Source organism: Eschscholzia californica, unplaced genomic scaffold (genome assembly GCF_041429995.1).
Source record: "Eschscholzia californica isolate CP2 unplaced genomic scaffold, dmEscCali1.0.p SCAF_1, whole genome shotgun sequence".
NCBI classification, from domain to species: Eukaryota; Viridiplantae; Streptophyta; class Magnoliopsida; order Ranunculales; family Papaveraceae; genus Eschscholzia; species Eschscholzia californica.
In genome coordinates this window covers 8,368,696-8,389,200 of record NW_028238198.1, presented here as the reverse complement: position 1 = coordinate 8,389,200, position 20,505 = coordinate 8,368,696, and the positions used below count along the sequence as shown (strand labels likewise).

At 37.9% G+C, this 20,505-nt stretch overlaps 1 protein-coding gene and 1 long non-coding RNA gene across 2 annotated transcripts; both read right to left on the bottom strand.

Moving 5' to 3' along the window:
* Positions 1–8,541: 8,541 nt before the first annotated feature.
* On the bottom strand, positions 8,542–9,369 carry LOC147563828 (uncharacterized). The gene has a single exon (XM_086659185.1). It carries the CDS (start codon positions 9,367–9,369, stop codon positions 8,542–8,544), a length of 828 nt encoding a protein of 275 aa, XP_086515311.1.
* Positions 9,370–13,962: 4,593 nt separating this feature from the next.
* On the bottom strand, positions 13,963–20,342 carry LOC147563827 (uncharacterized). Its single transcript, XR_015225361.1, has 3 exons — positions 15,102–20,342; positions 14,384–14,602; positions 13,963–14,304 (listed from the first exon to the last, which is right to left on the bottom strand). It is a non-coding gene; the product is annotated as an uncharacterized LOC147563827 (long non-coding RNA).
* Positions 20,343–20,505: the final 163 nt, after the last annotated feature.

Genomic DNA, 20,505 nt, shown 5'->3' with positions numbered 1-20,505 from the left:
TAATAGCCCATACAAGAAATTTAGACCCATCTCTCTCTAGACAACCAATATGCTTTCATAGTCCACAATGGGTTCCAGATATAGAGAACTTAGCATCTTTGATTTTCATCGATTACTGAAAACAAATTCAACATTTTGTTGGGGCTACATATATAGAAGAAAAACAATCGGTTTCTTCCCTCTCAAGTAATTCTGAAGATCCGTACAGAGTGTAAAAGAGTTTCCAACAGTTCAATGTCAACAAATTTGAACAAATTCATCAAATGGATTGTTCCAAACAAATGTAAAACAGCGGGGCTGAAAGATGCGTCAAAAGAAAAGGATATAACAAGAAAGGCGAAACACAAGTATAAAGGGAAAGGTTAAACCTTTGTGCCATTTAAATTCTGTTATTATGGTCCTTAAACAACGAAATATATACATCTACATGTATATAATGACACCAGCAAAAATGTTTTGATTCAAACATGGAAAGTATCACAAGCCAAACTATATATCAAGAGATAATCCTTTCCATTGTGCAAGCAAAATTGGTTGGACAAGCCTACATTCCAATCTAATGTTGAAGCCAATAGGCATCCATATAGAAGCCTTTTCTAGGTTCCTGGTACTGGATAAATGCAACTTGATAACAGTCTAATCGATCATAAAAATAAATGTGTGGACTTCTCCATATCACATGACCTATTGATAAACCAGGGTACATTGCCTAGTGGTCACCCTCAGCGTCACAATTCTCAGACGATGTCCTGCCATCAAAACTCCAGCTTTAACAACAAATAAGAGCACAAAAGATGTTGCAGGTAAAGTGGACCAAGGGAATCTGGTCAATACAATGTTTAACAAATAGTTTTGAAAACAAAGGAGTCAAAGAAACAAATGAATTTAAAAGTTTTTGGTCAAAAAGTTTGAAAATGAATAGTGATGACAACCCAGCTTTCAGGAATCGAATCATTTAAGCCGCCAAATTATATATATATATATATATATATATATATATATTGATTCATTATGTTCTTGAAAAACCGGTACATTTCCGAGAAGTCACCATTATCATCACAATTCACAGTTATAAATGAAACTTTATAACAGTTTGAAATCATAAAACTGAAACATTTGTAAAAAGAATGTAAATGACTGAGGACTCCCGAACGCACACGTACAAAAAAAAAAACAAAAACAAAAAAGAAAAGAAACGTTTTGACAATCATTGCCAAAGAACCATGACGGAAACTAGTTTCCAAGACATGAATCATTTAAGCCGACAAGTTATTTATTTTGATTCATTACGTCGTTGGATGACTAGTACAATCCCTAGTAGTCGCCATCATCATCACAATTCTAAACATGATGTCATTCAGTTCAAAATCCACGTTTGACAACAAATAAGAGCAGATTTGACGTTTGAAAATAAAGTGGGTCACTCGAATATGGGTCAATACAAGGTTTAACAAATCGTTTTAAAACATAAAGATTACGAAAAACAGATGTATACAAGGGTTTTGGGTTTAAAAGTTCGAAAACTAATCGCGATGACAAACCAGCTTTCAAAAAACGAATCGTTTAAGCCGCCAAGTTATTTATATTGATTCGTTATGTTCTTGAAAAACCGGTACATTTCCGAGCAGTCACCATTATCATCACAATTCACAGTTATAAATGAAACTTCGTAGTAGTTTGAAATAAAAAACAGTTGGGAAAAAGAATGTAAATGTTTACGAAATCCCGAACACATAAAAAAAACAAAACAAAAGAAAAATAATTACACAAGCAATGTCAAAAAACCATGACGAAAACTAGTTTCCAAGACATGAATCATTCAAGCTGTCAAGTTATTTATTTTGATTCGTTACGTCGTTGGAAGACTAGTACATTTCCTAGTAGTCACCATCATCATCACAATTTGAAACATGATGTCATATAGTTCAAATCCACGTTTAACAACAAGTAAGGGCAGAACTGACGTTTGCAGATAGAGTGGGTCACTTGAATTGGTCCATACCAGATTTAACAAATCGTTTTGAGAACATACAGAGTATGAAAAACAGATGAATTTAAGGGTTTTGGTTAGAACGTTTGAAATGAATCGAGATGACAAACCAGCTTCCAAGAAATGTATCATTTAAGCCGCCAAGTTATTTATATTGATTCGTTACGTTCTTGAAAAACAGGTACATTTCCGGAAGTCACCGTTATCATCACAATTAATAAAAATCAATGAAACTCGATAGTAGTTTGACATCATAGAACTGTTGGGTTGAGGACTCCCGAACACACACATACAAGAAGAAAACAAAAAAGAAACATTTTGACAAGCATTGACAAAGAACCATGACGAAAACTAGTTTCAATAGACATGAATCATTTAAGCCACCAAGTTATTTATTTTGATTCATTACGTCTTTGAAGGACTAGTACATTTCCTGGTAGTCGCCATCATCGTCACAATTCTAAACATGATGTCATGCAGTTCAAAATCCACGTCTAACAACAAATAATAGCAGATTTCACGTTTGCAGATTACGTGGGTCACTCGAATATGGTCAATACAAGGTTTAACAAATCGTTTTAACACATAAAAATTACGAAAAACAGATGCATTTAAGGGTTTTGGGTTAAAAAGTTTGAAAATGAATTGTGATGACAAACCAGCTTTCAAGAAATGAATGGTTTAAGCCGCCAAGTTATTTATATTGATTCGTTATGTTCTTGAAAAACCGGTACATTTCCAAGCAGTCACCATTATCATCACAATTCACAATTATAAATGAAACTTCGTAGTAGTTTGAAATTATAGAATATAAAACAGTTGAAAAAAAGAATGTTAATGTTTAAGGAATCTCGAACACACATACACAAAAACAAAACATTCAGACAAGCATTGTCAAAGAACCATGACGAAAACTAGTTTCCAAGACATGAATCATTTAAGCCGCCAAGTTATTTATTTTGATTCATTACGTCGTTGAAAGACTAGTACATTTCCTAGTATTCGCCGTCAAAGTTCTCGACATGATGTCATGCAGTTCAAAATCCACGTTTAACAACAAATAAGAGCAGATTTGACATTTGCAGATTACGTGGGTCACTCGAATATGGTCAATGCAAAATCATTTTAAAACATAAAGATTACAAAAAACAGATGCATCTAAGGGTTTTGGGTTAAAAAGTTCGAAAATGAATTGTGATGACAAACCAGCTTTCAAGAAACGAAACATTTAAGCCGTCAAGTTATTTATATCGATTCGTTATGTTCTTGAAAAACCGGTACATTTCCGAGCAGTCACCATTATCATCACAATTCAAAGTTATAAATGAAACTTCGCAGTAGTTTGAAATTATAGAATAAAAAAAGTTGGAAAAATCATTTTGAAACATAAAGATTACAAAAAACAGATGCACTTAAGGGTTTTGGGTTAAAAAGGTTGAAAATGAATTGTGATGACAAACCAGCTTTCAAGAAACGAATCGTTTAAGCCGCCAAGTTATTTATATCGATTCGTTATGTTCTTGATAGAAACCGGTACATTTCCGAGCAGTCACCATTATCATCACAATTCACAGGTTATAAATGAAACTTCGTAGTAGTTTGAAATTATAGAATAAAAAACAGTTGGAAAAAAGAATGCTAATGTTTAAGGAATCCCGAACACACATACACAAAAAAAAAACATTCAGACAAGCATTGTCAAAGAACCATGACGAAAACTAGTTTCCAAGACATGAATCATTTAAGCCGCCAAGTTATTTATTTTGATTCATTACGTCGTTGAAAGACTAGTACATTACCTAGTAGTCGCCATCATCGTCACAATTCTAAACATGATGTCATGTAGTCCAAATCCGGGTTTAGCAAATGGCTTTTAAAACATTAAGAGTAAGAAAAACATATGCATTCATGGGTTTTGGTTTAAAAAGTTCGAAATTGAATCGTGATGGAAAACTTACTTTCAAGACATAAATCATTTCAGCCCCCAAGGAATTTATTTTGATTCATTATGTCCTTGAAAGACTAGTACATTTCCTAGTAGTTATCACCATCACAATCCTAAATGGAAAACAAACACTTCAATAGAGATGGAAAACTAGTTATCGAGACATGAGACACTTAAGATGCCAAATTCCGTATTCATGTATATAATAAACGATAAAACGAAAACATTTTAAACAGCATATACACAATCAGCTGAAATGGGTTAGGATCAGAGTATATACACAGTCAACTAATTAGGGTTCAGATCGTGCATATATAGCAGGCTAATTTGAAACAAACTTGAGATTCAAAAATATATCAGTAAGCTAAACTTTAAGAAGATAGAAGAGGATAAACCCTAATTCCTGCTTCAAGATCGTTTCCGTATGTGATCCTTGATCGGTTAATCCACAACGTAGGCTCCCGTTGGCTCCATATAAATCAAGAATGAAAGTTAGGGTTTGATAAAAGAATAAGAGTTCTTCTTGAATGAAATAAGACACGTAGGGAATAACAATCTAGGGTTCAAGAAATATGGTAAACGAACAGTAATAGCACTTCTTGAAAGAATCTGACGACGATCGGTTACCAAAATCGAGCGCTAACCCGAAGAGATTTAGGGTTAATCGAAGAGTGAAGACCGATGAATTAAACCCTAAAATCAAAGAAGAAGAAGAACAATTATGGTTTAGGAAAGATCGTCAATGACTTGTTCGTGATCAGAAAGATAAGACAACGAAGATTAGGGCAAGAATTGTAATTTGGTAAAGATCGTAGTAGATCGGTTCGCCATCGACCAAGAACCTTTCCCGCTAAACCACACCCGCCAGAGAAAAACGCGGAAACTGATTTTATTCGTTGCCTATAGGAGGTCATTTAAAATAAATCACTAAACTACCCCTATGGAAATACTAAAGACTAAAGAAGGGTTAAAATAGGAACGAATGTATAACTGCTTTTGCTTGGAATTTCAAGAAAAAAAAAGGACAACGCTTTAGGGAAATCTAAATATTTTTCCGGGTGTGAAATTTTAAAGGGAATATGTAAAATTTTAAAAAAATTTCGGGGAAATAAAAAAAAAAAACCTCCACCTCACCTCTCTGTCTTCTCCGACCATGAAAAAAAAAATTTCACTCTCTCTCTAGAAACTCCAGTGACCTGTCGGAGAAGACAGAGAGGTGAGGTGGAGAGAGAGAGAGGTGGAGGGAGGTGAGGTGGAGGTAGGGGTGGGAATCGGTCCGGACGGGCGGGAAACGGACACTAACTCAACCGGTCCGGGCGGAAAGGACACGAGTCCTAAGTGTCCACTCGGACATCCGGACAAAACGGGCGGACATTTCGGATTTTTCTCCAACAAAGTGCCCGTCCGTGATCGTTTTGATAGTCGGGCAAACCGGGTATCGGTCGGGCGGACACCGGTCACTAATGAACAAATAAAGAAACTTTTATTCGAAATTAAAAATGTTTAGTCGCTAAATACAACTTTCTAAAACTCCCACTTTACAATTCTAAAAAGTAAATGAATTCAAAATCGCAAGATAAGCATTGAGATTTCTCATGGATTACGATCGGTTTCTATGCTTCTTCTCATGGATTACGATCGGTTTATTGTGGATTCTCGGGTTATTGATGAGATACTGAGATTTTGGAGGAGATAGAGACTAGAGAAGTAAAACGACGAAGACAAGATTAAGAAAAGTAATTTATAGGGTTATTTATTTTTACTCTTGAAATATATTGGTTGTAGCTAACTCTACAAATCTAAAGGTTTAAAATCAATCATATAGGCGGGCGGGTATAACGGGTAGGATAAACGGACGGGTGTGGACGGGTTCGGTCGGGCGGACGATATAAGTGGGCGGACTCGGTCGGACCACCGGGTAAAGACCGATGCCCGCGTCCGTCCGCTTAAGATCTTTCGGTCGGGCGGGTACGAACCGATTCGGGCATCGGACGGTCACGGACCCTTCGGACTCGGACGGTCGTGGGCGGGTTCCGGGTTTCCGCGCCAAAATCCCATCCCTAGGTGGAGGGAGTTGAGGTGGAGGGTTTTCTATTTCCCTCTAACATTTTACAAAATAAATTTGTCAAACTAAATTGACCAAATTTTGACCTAGTCTTCACACCCCGGAAACTATTTAGCTTTCCCCAAAGCGCTGGCAAAAAAAAACCGTTGTTGCTTGGTAGAGGGGGGTCGTGTTCACTCGAGCGTAACGGGACTTCTAGCTTTGTTTTTTCTGCATGGGCTAGTGAGACTTCTAACCGGACGAGTAATTTTGACTCGAACTTTAACTTCGCCTAAATTACTCGTCCGGACTCCGATTTAACTTCTGTTTTCGCCGTTGGGTTCGTACTTGACCCCGTTTCTCACTCGAGCACCAGTGTTGGTCATGAATACCAGAATCTACAAATGACCGTAGTACCCCTATCAATTATTTATCCAGATTTCATCTATTTTCACACTAAGTCCTGTTAAGACACCTGAAACAGAAAAAACAGGCAATTCATCAGAGTAACTGCTCGAATTGGATTAACTCGCCTGAGTTAGGAGATTCACATGAGACATTCTCATCAAACATCCCCAAACTTAGATTTTCCTAGTCCTCGAGCAAAACAGAAAAATAAAACCAAGCCCAGTTCATCACTTTCGTAGTGCAATCGATTGCACTTAGCATGTGCAACAAGCCGTTAAACCTCTAGGTTACCCTAGAGGACGAGTTTTGTCTTGTGAGGGTTTGCAGTGAATATACCCACAAAATTCAGTATCTCAAAAAAAAACAAAAGGGTCTAAATATGATATGGACTAAAAATGTTTATCTGGTAGATTTTTGAAGGTTAATAGAAATGAAATCCAAGTCGACCAAACCATATAAATGCTAAAACTTCCTTCACTAGTAATTAAGACTCGAAGTGCACGTGACCAGCCAATATGAGTATTTCGGTTCCGAAAAGTCAAAACCTTGATTACTTTCTCAATGCATTTCGCCTCGACTGTTGCCTCACGGTCATACACTCAAAAATTCAAGTCACTCGGAATTGGTTCACTCAATGTGTCAGTATGAACATGAAGGAAACTCAACACATTACAAAAGACGGACTAAATTTTTGGTAAACGACTGATCTCATAGAAAGGAAACAACCACTAACACGGAATGAGGAAGCTAACCAACTCTTCTCACCTGATCCACTTTCTAACAATGCTTCCTAGAGGTCAATAGATATTAAGGACGAACTAGAACTCCTGAAAACTCGACGTCTTCAAATCTCCAAGAACCACTTCAGGGAATAAACACTTAAACACAACAAACCTTTTTTTTGTCCTTTCTTTTTCTATTTCTATTTTTTTTCATAGTACTTTTCTGGTAATCAAACTCAAATACACAATAAACTTTCTTGACATTATTCTTTCCTTGGGTATAATTCTCTTCATTTCGCTTCATGCCTTATTCTCAGGGTTCTAACAAATGGATTTCTATCTTCCTCTAGTTGACATTGTTTTCAAGTTTCTCAAACTACAAGAGAAAGGTTTACTTCCTGATGACATCCCTAGTGGTTGTAAAATTTGAACTCAAGAGATCAAAGGAGTTCTTCTTTCAATATTGCGAGGTTGAGTAGCTCTTTACTCTACTCGGAATTAGCTCAGAAGAGATCACTCAAAACAACAAGAAAGACTCAGAATCTCACATAGGTTAAGTCTCCACTAATGATCGATTAAGTTCTCTCAGAAAAGTCAACTCTTCACCTATCTAACACTCACATGGCTAGTGCACAGACAACTTCAAGACTCGAAATTCGTGAAAAAAACCTTTAGTAAAAGCATAGTACAACCGACTAGACTCTATAACCATTAACAAACAAAAACAACTAGACTCACTTTTTCAGTCTAAAATTTAAAAATTTGAAAAATTTTAAACCCTTTTGAATTTTTGAAATAAGGACTAAAAATTCAATCCCCTATCCCCAAACTTAAACCGAACATTGTCCTCAATGTTCTGAAGACTATGCAAAAAATAATAGGATGCAAGGAAAGATGTTACCGTCTGTAGAAGTCCTATGCATGGGTTGCCTCCCATGAAGCGCTAAGTTTAACGTCTTCAGCCAGACGAAACTGATCATAGCGGATCAGTCTGGATAGACAGGATCTTCAATAGAAACATCCTCTATGTCGGTTGACATCTCTAAAAATGGTTTTAACTGTTCTCCATTCACTTTGAACACACTACCATTTTTGTCTCAAGGTCGACCGCACCATAAGGATAAACAAACTTGACCGTGAAAGGTCCTGGCCATCTAGAACGGAGTTTCCCAGGAAATAAATGCAAACGTGTATTATACACTTCACTAACCATTTGTAGTGTAAAACATCTATCATTCCAAGGCGATAGCTACTAACACAAGGTATGTGGTTTTAGGTTCTACATTTAATTTCGAACCGGGTGCCCAATTTATGTTTGTTTTATCTAACTCTTTAGAGCTTATTATTTTATTTTTTTTTGAAACTTTGAATTAATATTAAACAAGAAGAACTATACAAGGGGGGGGGGGGGGGGGGGGAGGCGGTGGAAGTATTAGCCAATCCACGCCTCCCAATTGAAAACAACATCATTGAAAGAAACAGGTCCAATACAAGTTAGGTTTTTAGCCCAGCCAAAGATAACAGACTTAATGTCCTCCACATCAAGGCTCGAATTTACATTCTCATCCTTTAAAGTCTTGTTATTGCGATCTTTCCAGATACTCCACACTATAGCTGCTGGGATTAAATCCCAGATCTCCTTCTTTCCTCGTGGCTTAGGGGTATTCTCCCATTGTTCGAATAGGTTAGCAACCGACGATGGAAGACACCAATTGATGCCTGCTGAATTGAGGAAGTATGTCCACAGGCCTTGCGCCACCTTACAATGGATAAATAAGTGATCACTAGACTCCTCACTATCCTTGCACATGATGCACCGATTGACGATCATAAGACCCCTACGTCTGAGGGCGTCCACCGTCGGGACTCTATTGATGAAGGTCGCCCAAAGCATAAATCCAACTCTCGGAGGGATGCCCTTCCTCTTGAGAATATTCACTAGTGTTGGATGCATGATTTGGTCTCCTGTTTCCATCAATGAGTAGCACTGCTTGACTGACATCTTCTCTTCCTCCTCCCTTTTCCAAACCCTAGAGTCATGGTTACTGTTTAGCCTAACCTCCTGGAGAGCCTCAAGAAGCTCCACATAGTCTATTACCTCCCAGTCATTCAGGCTTCTCCGAGTTTTGATGATCCGAACACCGGACTCTAAATCGATCATCTTGCACACTTTCGCCTTCTTCTGCACCGCGACAGAGAATATGCTAGGGAAGCGTTCTTTTAGAGCTGAGTTTCCTAGCCAAATATCCTCCCAAAACATAATCTTATGACCATTACCCACTTTCCACTTGGTAATTCTTCTGAAATCGAACAGGTTGTTTTGAATTCCTTTCCAAACCCCACATCCATAAGATGAGTTTTTAACCTTCTAAGCCCAAGCATCCGACTCGAAGCCGTACTTCTCCCCAATGACTTCCTTCCAAAGCTTACCATCTTCCTGCTCGAACCTCCATAGCCACTTGGTTAGAAGAACCTGGTTCATTATCTTGAGATTCTTAATGCCCAGTCCTCCCTTAGACCGGGTTGTCTTTACTTTGCTCCAGGCTGCCCAATGGATCCTCTTGGACTCTGACTTTCCATTCCACAAAAAGTTACACATTTTAGAGTCAATCTCCTTTAGAACACCCATGGGGATGGAGAACAGGGATATGTAGTAAGTAGGGAGCGCCTGAATCACCGATTTTAAAAGAGTTATCTTCCCTCCTTTCGAAAGAACATGCCCTTTCCAAGAGGCCAGCTTGCTACTCACCCTCTCCATGACCGGGTCCCAAAGTGACTTAGCCTTGTATCTATGACCAAGAGGTAGACCCAGGTATGAAGTGGGAAGAGTACCTATAGGGCACCCAAATCCCTTCAACACCTCAATATTCCTATTACTTTCCTCTACCTCAATAGCCTCATATATAAAAGACTTCTTTAGATTCACTTTCAATCCTGAACATAACTCATACCAAACCAAGATGTCACGCAGTTTATTTATCTGATCCAAGTCTTCGTCTAGGAAAAACAAAGTGTCATCCGCGAACTGAAGATGATTAATCTTACTACTCGAGGCTGCGACTTGATAACCCTAGATCCAGTCTCCATCTTCCGCTTGTTGCATACACTGACTCAAGACCTCGCCAACCAAGAGGAACATTAGGGGGGATATAAGGTCCCCTTGTCTGATCCCTCGCGAGCTCTGGAACACTATAGAGGGTTGCCCATTGATCAATACCGAGAAAGTAACCGACGAAATGCATACGTAAATCCAGGCCCGCCATTTATAGCTGAAGCCCATACGGTTCATGATTTGGTAAAGGAAATCCCAGTTAATACGATCATATGCTTTCTCTAAATCCGCCTTGATTATGATACCTCTACGACCTTCTTTTCTTCTTGAATCAACCAACTCGTTGGCTATCATGACACCATCTAGGCTTTGTCTTCCACCTATAAATGCTCTTTGAAAAGGGGACACCACTTTATCTATAACCGATGCCAATCTACAAGCTAGAACCTTTGATATGATCTTATAAGCCCCTCCCACCAGGCTGATTGGTCTGAAGTCCGTGAAGGAGGAACTCTGTTTTTTCTTGGGAATCAGAACAATAAAAGTCTGATTGAGTCTCCAATCAAGATCCGCCGAGCTCGAGAAGGCCTCTACCATTGCCATGAATTCTTCCTTGATGATATCCCAGCATCTACTGTAGAAAGAGATAGGAAACCCATCTGGGCCCGGTGCCTTGTCTTTGGCCAAATCGGCTATAGCCTTCCTCACTTCCTCCTCTGATAATTTTCTTTCCAACCCGTCTGCCTCGTTGGGCGAAATATGAGGGAGATTCATACCTTCGATACCGGGTCTCCAAAAAGTAGGCTCACAGTAGAGCTTACTAAAGTAGTCTACTGCCTCTTTCATGATTTCTTCTTCTTTTGTGATGTTGCCATTATCCTGAATAATGATGTTGATTCTGTTTTGCCTTGCCCTGCATTTCATGATTTTGTGAAAGTAAGTTGTGTTTTTGTCTCCCTCTTTGAGCCATAATGCTCTGGATTTTTGACGCAAACTAACCTCCTCCTGGGACATCAATCTCTCCATCTCTCTTTTCATTTTCTTCCTTTCCACAAACTCTGATTCAGACAAAGACTGTTGCTCCTCCTTCTTGTCTAGCTCACATATGTCGGACTGCAATTGTCCGACATGAGGCGACCAGTCTACCTACATTTTCCAAATTGACTGTTTTGGACTGTCAATCCAAATTTACTTAGTCCTACTAATAAGGAACTACTCAACTTGTTCCAAAACTCAGCCCAAACTAGAAGCACTCATTTTTCCGGAGGTACATTTCTCAAATCTTGTGTTATCTTCAATCAATAATTACTCAATCTTGTGTTGGAATTGAGTAATTCTATTGGCCGAGTAATGTTACTACAGTCTACAGTTATACAATAGATTCAGTTTTTGTGGTTAGTGTTTCCACCAAGTTTGAAATTACAGAATCAAAAAATACAAATGAGGCGGAAGGACCCTCGTATGAAGTTGTTGTAATTTGGCTGTATTATTGTTTTTCTTTTGTTTACAATCAAACTTATATGTTTGATTTTATTGTCATTCAGGTCTTTCTACCATATTCACCCAAGGAGGACGGCGATGGGGAATCTGATACAACACATACATCTTTGTTGCTACATCTAAAATGTCACGTCCCTACCTTTGAGTGCTAACCACATCAAGGGGCACGGTCGGATGAGGGCCCGCCACATAAGCTTCGGGCCACGCTCATCCTTTTGTTCAAGCCATTTATCACTTTTATATATATATATAGAGAGAGAGTGAAAGATGCTTATAGGCTCAAGAAAGTGGGTGAGAAGTTATAAGTTAGAATTCCCCTGCGGTCTCCTGCAATGGATTTCTATATACCCATAGAATATTACTACAATATCATCTAAAAACCAATAATCAGCACCAAGTTAGAATTCATGTACCATTCAAAAAAATGGGATGATGTAACCGCATAACAAGTAGGAATATGAACAGAAGTACTTGATACTATTCTACACAAAATCAAATGATATAGTTGTCGTAAGTGGAAACAAGAACACACCTCATCAAGCATAGGTTTAAACCATCTAAAATAATTACCAGATGAGAACCAGATACATCGAGTGATTACCCAATCCAGAGAACATTTATATTCTGTCAGCTTTCCCGAAATTGGCCTAATTACATGAACTGAAACTCTGAAGTTCAACGATCTACTTACTCTAGTAACCAACAACAAGCAAACTAAGAAATGAAAAAGACGGGATACTTCATTTTTGAAAAAGATCGATATGATAAACTGGATGATGGATAAAATCTGAGTGCGGGACATCTATATCCACAAATTCTACTCGCTTCCTTATCTCATCGATAAAATGTTCTTATCACTGAGATTTCTAAGCGACACACATGATTTATGAGCCATGTTTCAAAGATCTTAATAATGCACTTTTACGAATTCAGAAGCATTACAGCAGACGTACCAAAACTTAAGAAACCTGGTATCTGAATTCTAAAGGACCTTAGTATAGTGTCAACTTTATTAGAATATGCCACAGAACCCTTCCCAAATATCAGAAAACAGGAAATCGACGTCCAATCAGTGTCGCCTATCAGCTATGATATGCATAAAAAGTAAAAGTAACAAGTTCATAAAGTGGTCCTTATTATGTCTTCCTACAGGTTGAGATTACAAATTTGTGAAGCCGCTCTTCCTTTAAGAAGCCAAGTAGATAATATGGTCTTAACGAAATTTATTTTCACATGTGGCCAAAAGCATGCCCTTGTTAACGGACAACGAAATGCAGCTTATCTTGTGTAGCAGGCCATTCATGCCACTTACGACTCAATAATGAAGTAGTTATTGACCCCTTTCAGAGTTTCCGCGCCGCTATTCATGTCTAGGTTCTTCCTAGTACATATACGTAAGAAAGTCTTATCCTTTCATAAAAACACATTATCTTATACGCTCAGGCTACTCCAAATTAAGTGACCAGCAAAATTCTTATAATTTGAGTGATTTATGAAGCATCACTAGTGAGAAACCTCATCTTTGACACATATCTGAACTATTTATGTGATATTTAAGCGAAGTGCAAGAGAGAAATACCTTTGGTGATGCAATAGTACAACCCCGTAGAAAGAAGCAACTATCAACGTGCAAACCCACCAAGAAACTAAATGAATAGATCAACCACAAATTATAGAACGTAGTCAGATTACCAAAGTAAGGCGGGCACGCCCCAAACCAATTACAATGAGCACTTGAAGGTGTCCCGTGCCCCACCTTTTCACTTTGGGGCACACCTATTTTCACATAACGCATCGTGCCTTCCTCTTCTTTGCTGGCATTGAATTCCATAAGAAATCCTTCATGATATTTAACCAGTCATCGCGTGAGATTTCTCAGTAAGAGTAGAGCTAGGTTCCTGACAGATGATGTTTCTTAAGGTATTATGCCAATACTAGATTTACAACTGATTCATGCTCATACATATACAACCATTTCACTAGGAATTTTGAGTAATTATGTAAATTCTACGACAGCAAATGTGTGATATACGTTCTTGAACGCCGATTGAAGCCAACTCGATATAGAAGATAACTATTTCGTAGTTTCTGCAATTATTAGGACATAGATACATATACCTGTACGTCTTTTCTGTAAAAATGAAAATAAGAAGTACTTGCATGCGTGTATTTCTCAAATCATTACATGTTATGCTCACCACTATATACGTGTATATCTTACTGCACAAAAAACACCAAACTCTACATTCTCAGCAGAGCGAGGAAGAGGCCTCTCAGTAATACACGTAACCAGACAAATACTTAGAGCCACAACTTTTAGAAACTTTTATTGAGAATGACCTAGCTTGAAATGTGCTATGTACAAATATACAGGGACTCCAAACCTTGACAATATCAGCAGCAATTTTTTGACAGAATTTTCATACCATTTAGTTTTGGTACGTAAGAAAATCATTTGAAAAATATAAGTAAAGCACATTCAACTTTCAACTGTCACCTTGTTTTTCCAGTTACGCATCTCCTTAAAGTTTCTGAAAAATCCTATATAACCAGCAGTGCCTATGTATAATATGTGCTAGAACTTAGAAGTATAAACTAGCATCGTCTCGAGACCTTCTCAAGAGAAGGAAATATGAAGAATTCCTGCAAAAGATGTTAATGGTAGGAGAAACCATTATTTATAAGAAACATTCGCAAAGAAGAAAGTAAGCAGGACACGTACGCTTCAGTAAGCAACTGATCCACCTCATATAGGGTCAAAGAACCTTCCTGATTTGCACCACTCGTGAGACCTTCTAAACAAAAGGAAGTATGAAGAATTTCTGAAATATACTCTCCGAATTTCAGAATATGCTTCGGTATCCAGTGCATCCCTCATCATTTGACTCAAATAGTTGAGAGACTCCCAAACATATGACGTAACCACAAGCTTACCGACAACCTAGTTAAAGACCAGGAAACCAGCAACCATATAAGCTTAAACTGCGGGATCACTCGAGCATGACATAACAAGGTTGTTATAGGCATATAGGTCGCCTTTACCACTTGAAAAACAACATTCAAATCTTACCCTAAAGCAATCATGGCCAATGGAAGCAGTCATACTTGAATATGTACATATGTGTTCTCATGTACATATTCCTGAAAGGGCTTTGGTTGCAGAATTCCTTAAAGCACAGAACAAAGAAAACCCTAATAATCTAGACAATAAACGTTATGGTAGCAGAATGTGGATGGAGACACTGGCAGGAGTTCCCGCAAAATATGTTACAGGTTAACACTTCCAAGAAGAATTTAAGGAAAATTTCCGCAAAAGATGTTAATGGTAGGAGAAAACATTATTTATGAATATATCCGCAAAGAACAAAGTAACCAGGGAAACCTGGTGACAAACTAAGCAACATATCTACCTCATATTGGGTCAAAGAGTCGAAGGCTACCTTCCGGATTTGCACCACTCAGGAAACCTTCTAAACAGAAGGAAATATGGAGGCGAATTTCTGCAATATACTCTTTGAAGCTTCAGAATGTGCTTCCATATTCAGTGAACCCCATCTTCAGTATTGACAACTAGATGTCGATCAAGAAACCAGAAACCACATAAGCTGAAACAGTGAAAGCACTCCAGCACGACATAACAAGATATATTAAAGTTCACCTTAACCAGATCCAACAAAATAACATGTATATTACTAAATGATGGCGTAACAAAGGTACTACCAAACTCAGATAGGAAACAATATTCAAATCTTACCCTACATCAAACATGGCCAATGAAAACATCCATACTTGTCCACATGTTTTCTCATGTACGAGTTACTGAAAGGGCTTTCGTTGCAGAATTCCTTAAAGCACAGAAGAAAGAAAACCCAATAATCTGAACAACAAGAAATATAGTTGGAACAATGCGTTGTTACGGAAGCAACTATAACTACCACTGAAAAATATTTTGTTCTTGAAAGCAACCTGGGAAGACCCAGTTCAGGACTGTGAGGCCAATAGCTGCGAAAGCCGGAAGAACCTACAACGCATCTTCCCTGCGAACGGTGCATGACCAAGACGGAAAATACACTATATGAGCAAGCATGGAATGTTTGCAACAACAGAGCAAACCAGATCTCATTTAACTTGTTCGAAATGCTCTATAAATATAAGGTGATCCTATTGCAGTTTCAACCTAACAAGATTTTCTCGAAATTTGTGTCCATGAACCAGCATGAAACTGTATGCTTTAAGTTGAGACATTGATGACTCTTGGTCGTGATGTACCTAATGTAAGGTGTAACATAAAAATATATTCGGAGAATAAGAAATTGAAGCCCCCTCCTCGAAACAAGATTGAAGAAAGATAGCTAAGTGAAGAATCAAACTTAGATACATAACAGCTGAGAACTCTTACCACAAAATCCCGATTAGAATTACACTTTTGGGTCCTCAAACTTCTAGTATATAAGTTGCTCGTCACAAAATCCCGATTCTTAGGGAAGCTATGATGATATAACATAGTTTCCCAAGTTTACTCTGCTTTTGCTTTCTATATTATTTTTCTATATAGTCATTCGAAGTTTCAAAAAATTTCCAGATAATCCAAATATTCCTGAACCAATAGATATCTGTGGATTTAAGTTAAGAATTGACGCACAAACCTCTTGTTCCGTTGTTCGATAGCTGGGACCCCACAAAAAGGTTTTGAAAATCCAAAAATCGCAGTCACGAAGATTCAAATTGTCCAGAGAAAAAATGAAGGATAATCCAGTTCAATTGTATTTGTCTAAAGTACATAATTGTACTCGTCTGGACTAACATAATAACATTTTGCCTTCTCCAAAAGAACTAATAACAGTCCAGGTAAAAATTGCAAACCTACTCAATAAAGTACTAGCAAAGTGCCAGAGAAGTTCCCAACGGTTGCAAGACACTTGCCTTCAAAACTACTGTAATTTTTTTTTTTACATTGTTCCAAACATTGATAGCTCAAGGACTTGCAGACCAGCTATCTTTAGACACACGATATTGACTTCGACACTTTAACAGCTCCCCACTAAAATACTTCTCCAACGAGTAGAAAGTATCTAAGTAATATAATTTTACCTTCTTGAGGAAAAAATAAGGACAAGAAGGGCATGCAGACTCAGTTTTCTGTGGACAACCAATATACACTTTGACAGTTCAACAATGGGCTACATCCCACTGAAAGCACTTCTCAAGAGTCAATATCAGTACAAAGTGACAAAAGAGTTCCAACAGTCTCACAACACATGACTGAGTCTTGTACGTTGTCTATGAACAAAATTCAACAGAATCGATTAAGTCAGTTGTTCCAAAAAATGCAAAGTTCTTATTATTTGAGTAATTTATGTAGTCGCTATCTTTGAGAAATATCTGAACTACTTACGTGATATTTGAGTAAGTACGAAGAGAGTAATACCTTTGGTGACACAAAAGTACAACCCCATTGAAGAAGCAACTATCGTCGTACAAAACCCACCAAGAAAGTATAGAAACTAGTCAGATTACCACGTAAGGCGTACACGCGCAGACCAACTATAATGAGCATTTGAAGGTACAAACTATTTCCAATTTCACCAGAGATTTCTCAGTAACAGTGAAGTGTATGTTCCTAGCAGATGGTGTTTTAAAAAGTATTTTGCCAATACTAGATTCACCTTTAGAGGTCCCCTAACAATCTGAAGTTCCTGCTTGCTATCAGTTGCATATGAGCAACCTAAGCCAATCCCGACCAATCCCTGAAAACAATTGGCTGTATTCATGCCCATACATATACAACCATTTCACAAGGACTTTTGAGTTATTATGTAAATTCTACAACTGATACACTCTGAAAACCACTACAGCCTCATGCGAATATTTTGTTTCTAGGTAACAGATCCAACAGGAATGAAGAATCTGTATTAGGATGTAAATTTTGAGAACAAAAAAAGGTATTAATTTTAAATCATATTAGACAAGAAAATCTGCACTCCACTACCAAATGGAAGACTTTGGCTTCTACAATTATTATGGCAGACACATATATGTATATTACACTTGCAGACTCAGCCCTCTGTTGACAACCAATATGCACTTTGACAGTTCAACAATTGGTCAAGTCAAGGTGACAAAAGAGCTCCAACAGTTCCACGCCACATGATTGAGTCTTGTTTGTTGTTTATGAACAAAATTCAACAGAATTGATCAAGTCAAATGTTCCAAAAAGTGAGATACAGAAACCATCACGTCTCTTCTTTGAACAAAACAATACGCTGAAAGACAAGGATATGCCAGAGAAAATATGCATTATCAGATAGTCATAATGAATCTATCGGTCACTGTCAGTATACTATATATCTAGACCAAATCATAACCCAAGGACCCAACAGAAAGGGCTAAAGACAAGAAATACGAAACAGAAAGGTTTAACTTTTGCTTCGTTTGATTTGTGCATGTGGCTGTCAACTCACAAAACATATACAGTATATAAACAAGCAAAGGTGTTCTGATTAGAACATGAAAAGTATCACGACCAGAAACGACATATCAAAGGAGATAGTTTCACCTAATGTTGCAGACACTTGGAATCCATCATCCATGTACAAGCCACATAAGCTATGGCTAAGTAACGAAGGAGTTATTTCAGAGTAGATGCCACACTACTCATATTTAGGTTCTTAATACTGGATGCAAGTGACTTCCTGCCCATCATAAAAATATATATCTTATATGCTCAGACTTCCCCAAATCACGACAAATTCCTTACAATTTCAGTGATTTATATAGTCACCAATGAAAACCCCCTAAACTAAAGCGAAGGCAAAGAGAGTAGCACTGTTAATCACATAAGCATTTGTAAGCCAGAAGCAATACAGTACACATAAGATGCGTAGGAACTAATGCTTAGTCTATTGAGATACTAATACCAAAACGTAAGAAACCTGGGATCATTCTCCAATAACCACCGCATGGCGTGCGTCTAATTAACTCATTTAACATGAGCTTCGACCAACCTAGACGAGCTTTGATGAACCAAAACAGTCAATAACATCATTAAATAGTGTCTCCAACCTAGAATCTTAGGAACATAGAGTCAGATCCCCAGATGACAATCCCAACAAGTCTGCGTTATCCTGAATCTGGACAGATCAGAAGCCCTTCCAAGACAAAAATAAGAAAGATCAATTTGGTAAACGCGAACAGTAGACCTCTAAGGGTTCTCGTCGTTAGAGCGGATTAAAATGCGATGGCAACCTTACTGAATGATGTTTAGTACAGTCTCAACTGTCTCACATGAGAAGTATAACCATCCTGAATTTCAGAAAACAAGAAAATGGACATCTAGTCACCATAAAAAGTAACAAGTTGTATAAGTGGTCCTAATTACGTCCTTCAACAGGTTGAGATTACAAAAGCAAGTGGCATCAGAGGCAAGCAAAACTTGCAATAAACATGACGATGAAGACATTTCTAATACATCACATACATCGTTAATAAAACAGAGTCGCAAATCGTCCAGCTGTTTTCCCTTCAAGGGTAGAATAGTACAAGTCTATGGGAAACCCATACCCATGAAAAATAAATATGCTACAGAAGTATCTCTTCTTAATGTAAGGTAGTAAGGAGAAAGCTAACCCTAGTAGCTAATATCCCTTAGCCACATGCTATGTTCCCAAAGTATCCTCCGAAAAGTTTTGTGGGACTGACTCACTGACTTAAGATTGCATTTATTTATTTCCTAACCCATCCTTCACAAGCTTAAGTTCCTTGCAGAAATTGAAAGTATTGGCGATGTGAAACTTACAGAGTTTGAGAAAATGAAATAAAGCAGCACACAGTAACATGTGAAACATACGGATTTTGAGACGCGGCAACCAGACCGAATACATTAACAACTCCAACCATCTGACCAAAAATGGACAATGGGAGGATGCAGATCATCTGAATAGCATTTCTCGAAAATTCTAGTAAGCTTTTTTACTTCATCCGAATACATAAAAGTAGGCTTCCAGCTCCAAATCGTGAAGCCACCAATAAACTTTGATGGAAAATACATTTTAAACAGCATATACACAATCAGCTGAAATGGGTTAGGATCAGAGTATATACACAGTCAACTAATTAGGGTTCAGATCGTGCATATATAGCAGGCTAATTTGAAACAAACTTGAGATTCAAAAATATATCAGTAAGCTAAACTTTAAGAAGATAGAAGAGGATAAACCCTAATTCCTGCTTCAAGATCGTTTCCGTATGTGATCCTTGATCGGTTAATCCACAACGTAGGCTCCCGTTGGCTCCATATAAATCAAGAATGAAAGTTAGGGTTTGATAAAAGAATAAGAGTTCTTCTTGAATGAAATAAGACACGTAGGGAATAACAATCTAGGGTTCAAGAAATATGGTAAACGAACAGTAATAGCACTTCTTGAAAGAATCTGACGACGATCGGTTACCAAAATCGAGCGCTAACCCGAAGAGATTTAGGGTTAATCGAAGAGTGAAGACCGATGAATTAAACCCTAAAATCAAAGAAGAAGAAGAACAATTATGGTTTAGGAAAGATCGTCAATGACTTGTTCGTGATCAGAAAGATAAGACAACGAAGATTAGGGCAAGAATTGTAATTTGGTAAAGATCGTAGTAGATCGGTTCGCCATCGACCAAGAACCTTTCCCGCTAAACCACACCCGCCAGAGAAAAACGCGGAAACTGATTTTATTCGTTGTCTGATCACGCACGCGGCACGCCTATAGGAGGTCATTTAAAGTAAATCACTAAACTACCCCTATAGAAATACTAAAGAGTAAAGAAGGGTTAAAATAGGAACGAATGTATAACTGCTTTTGCTTG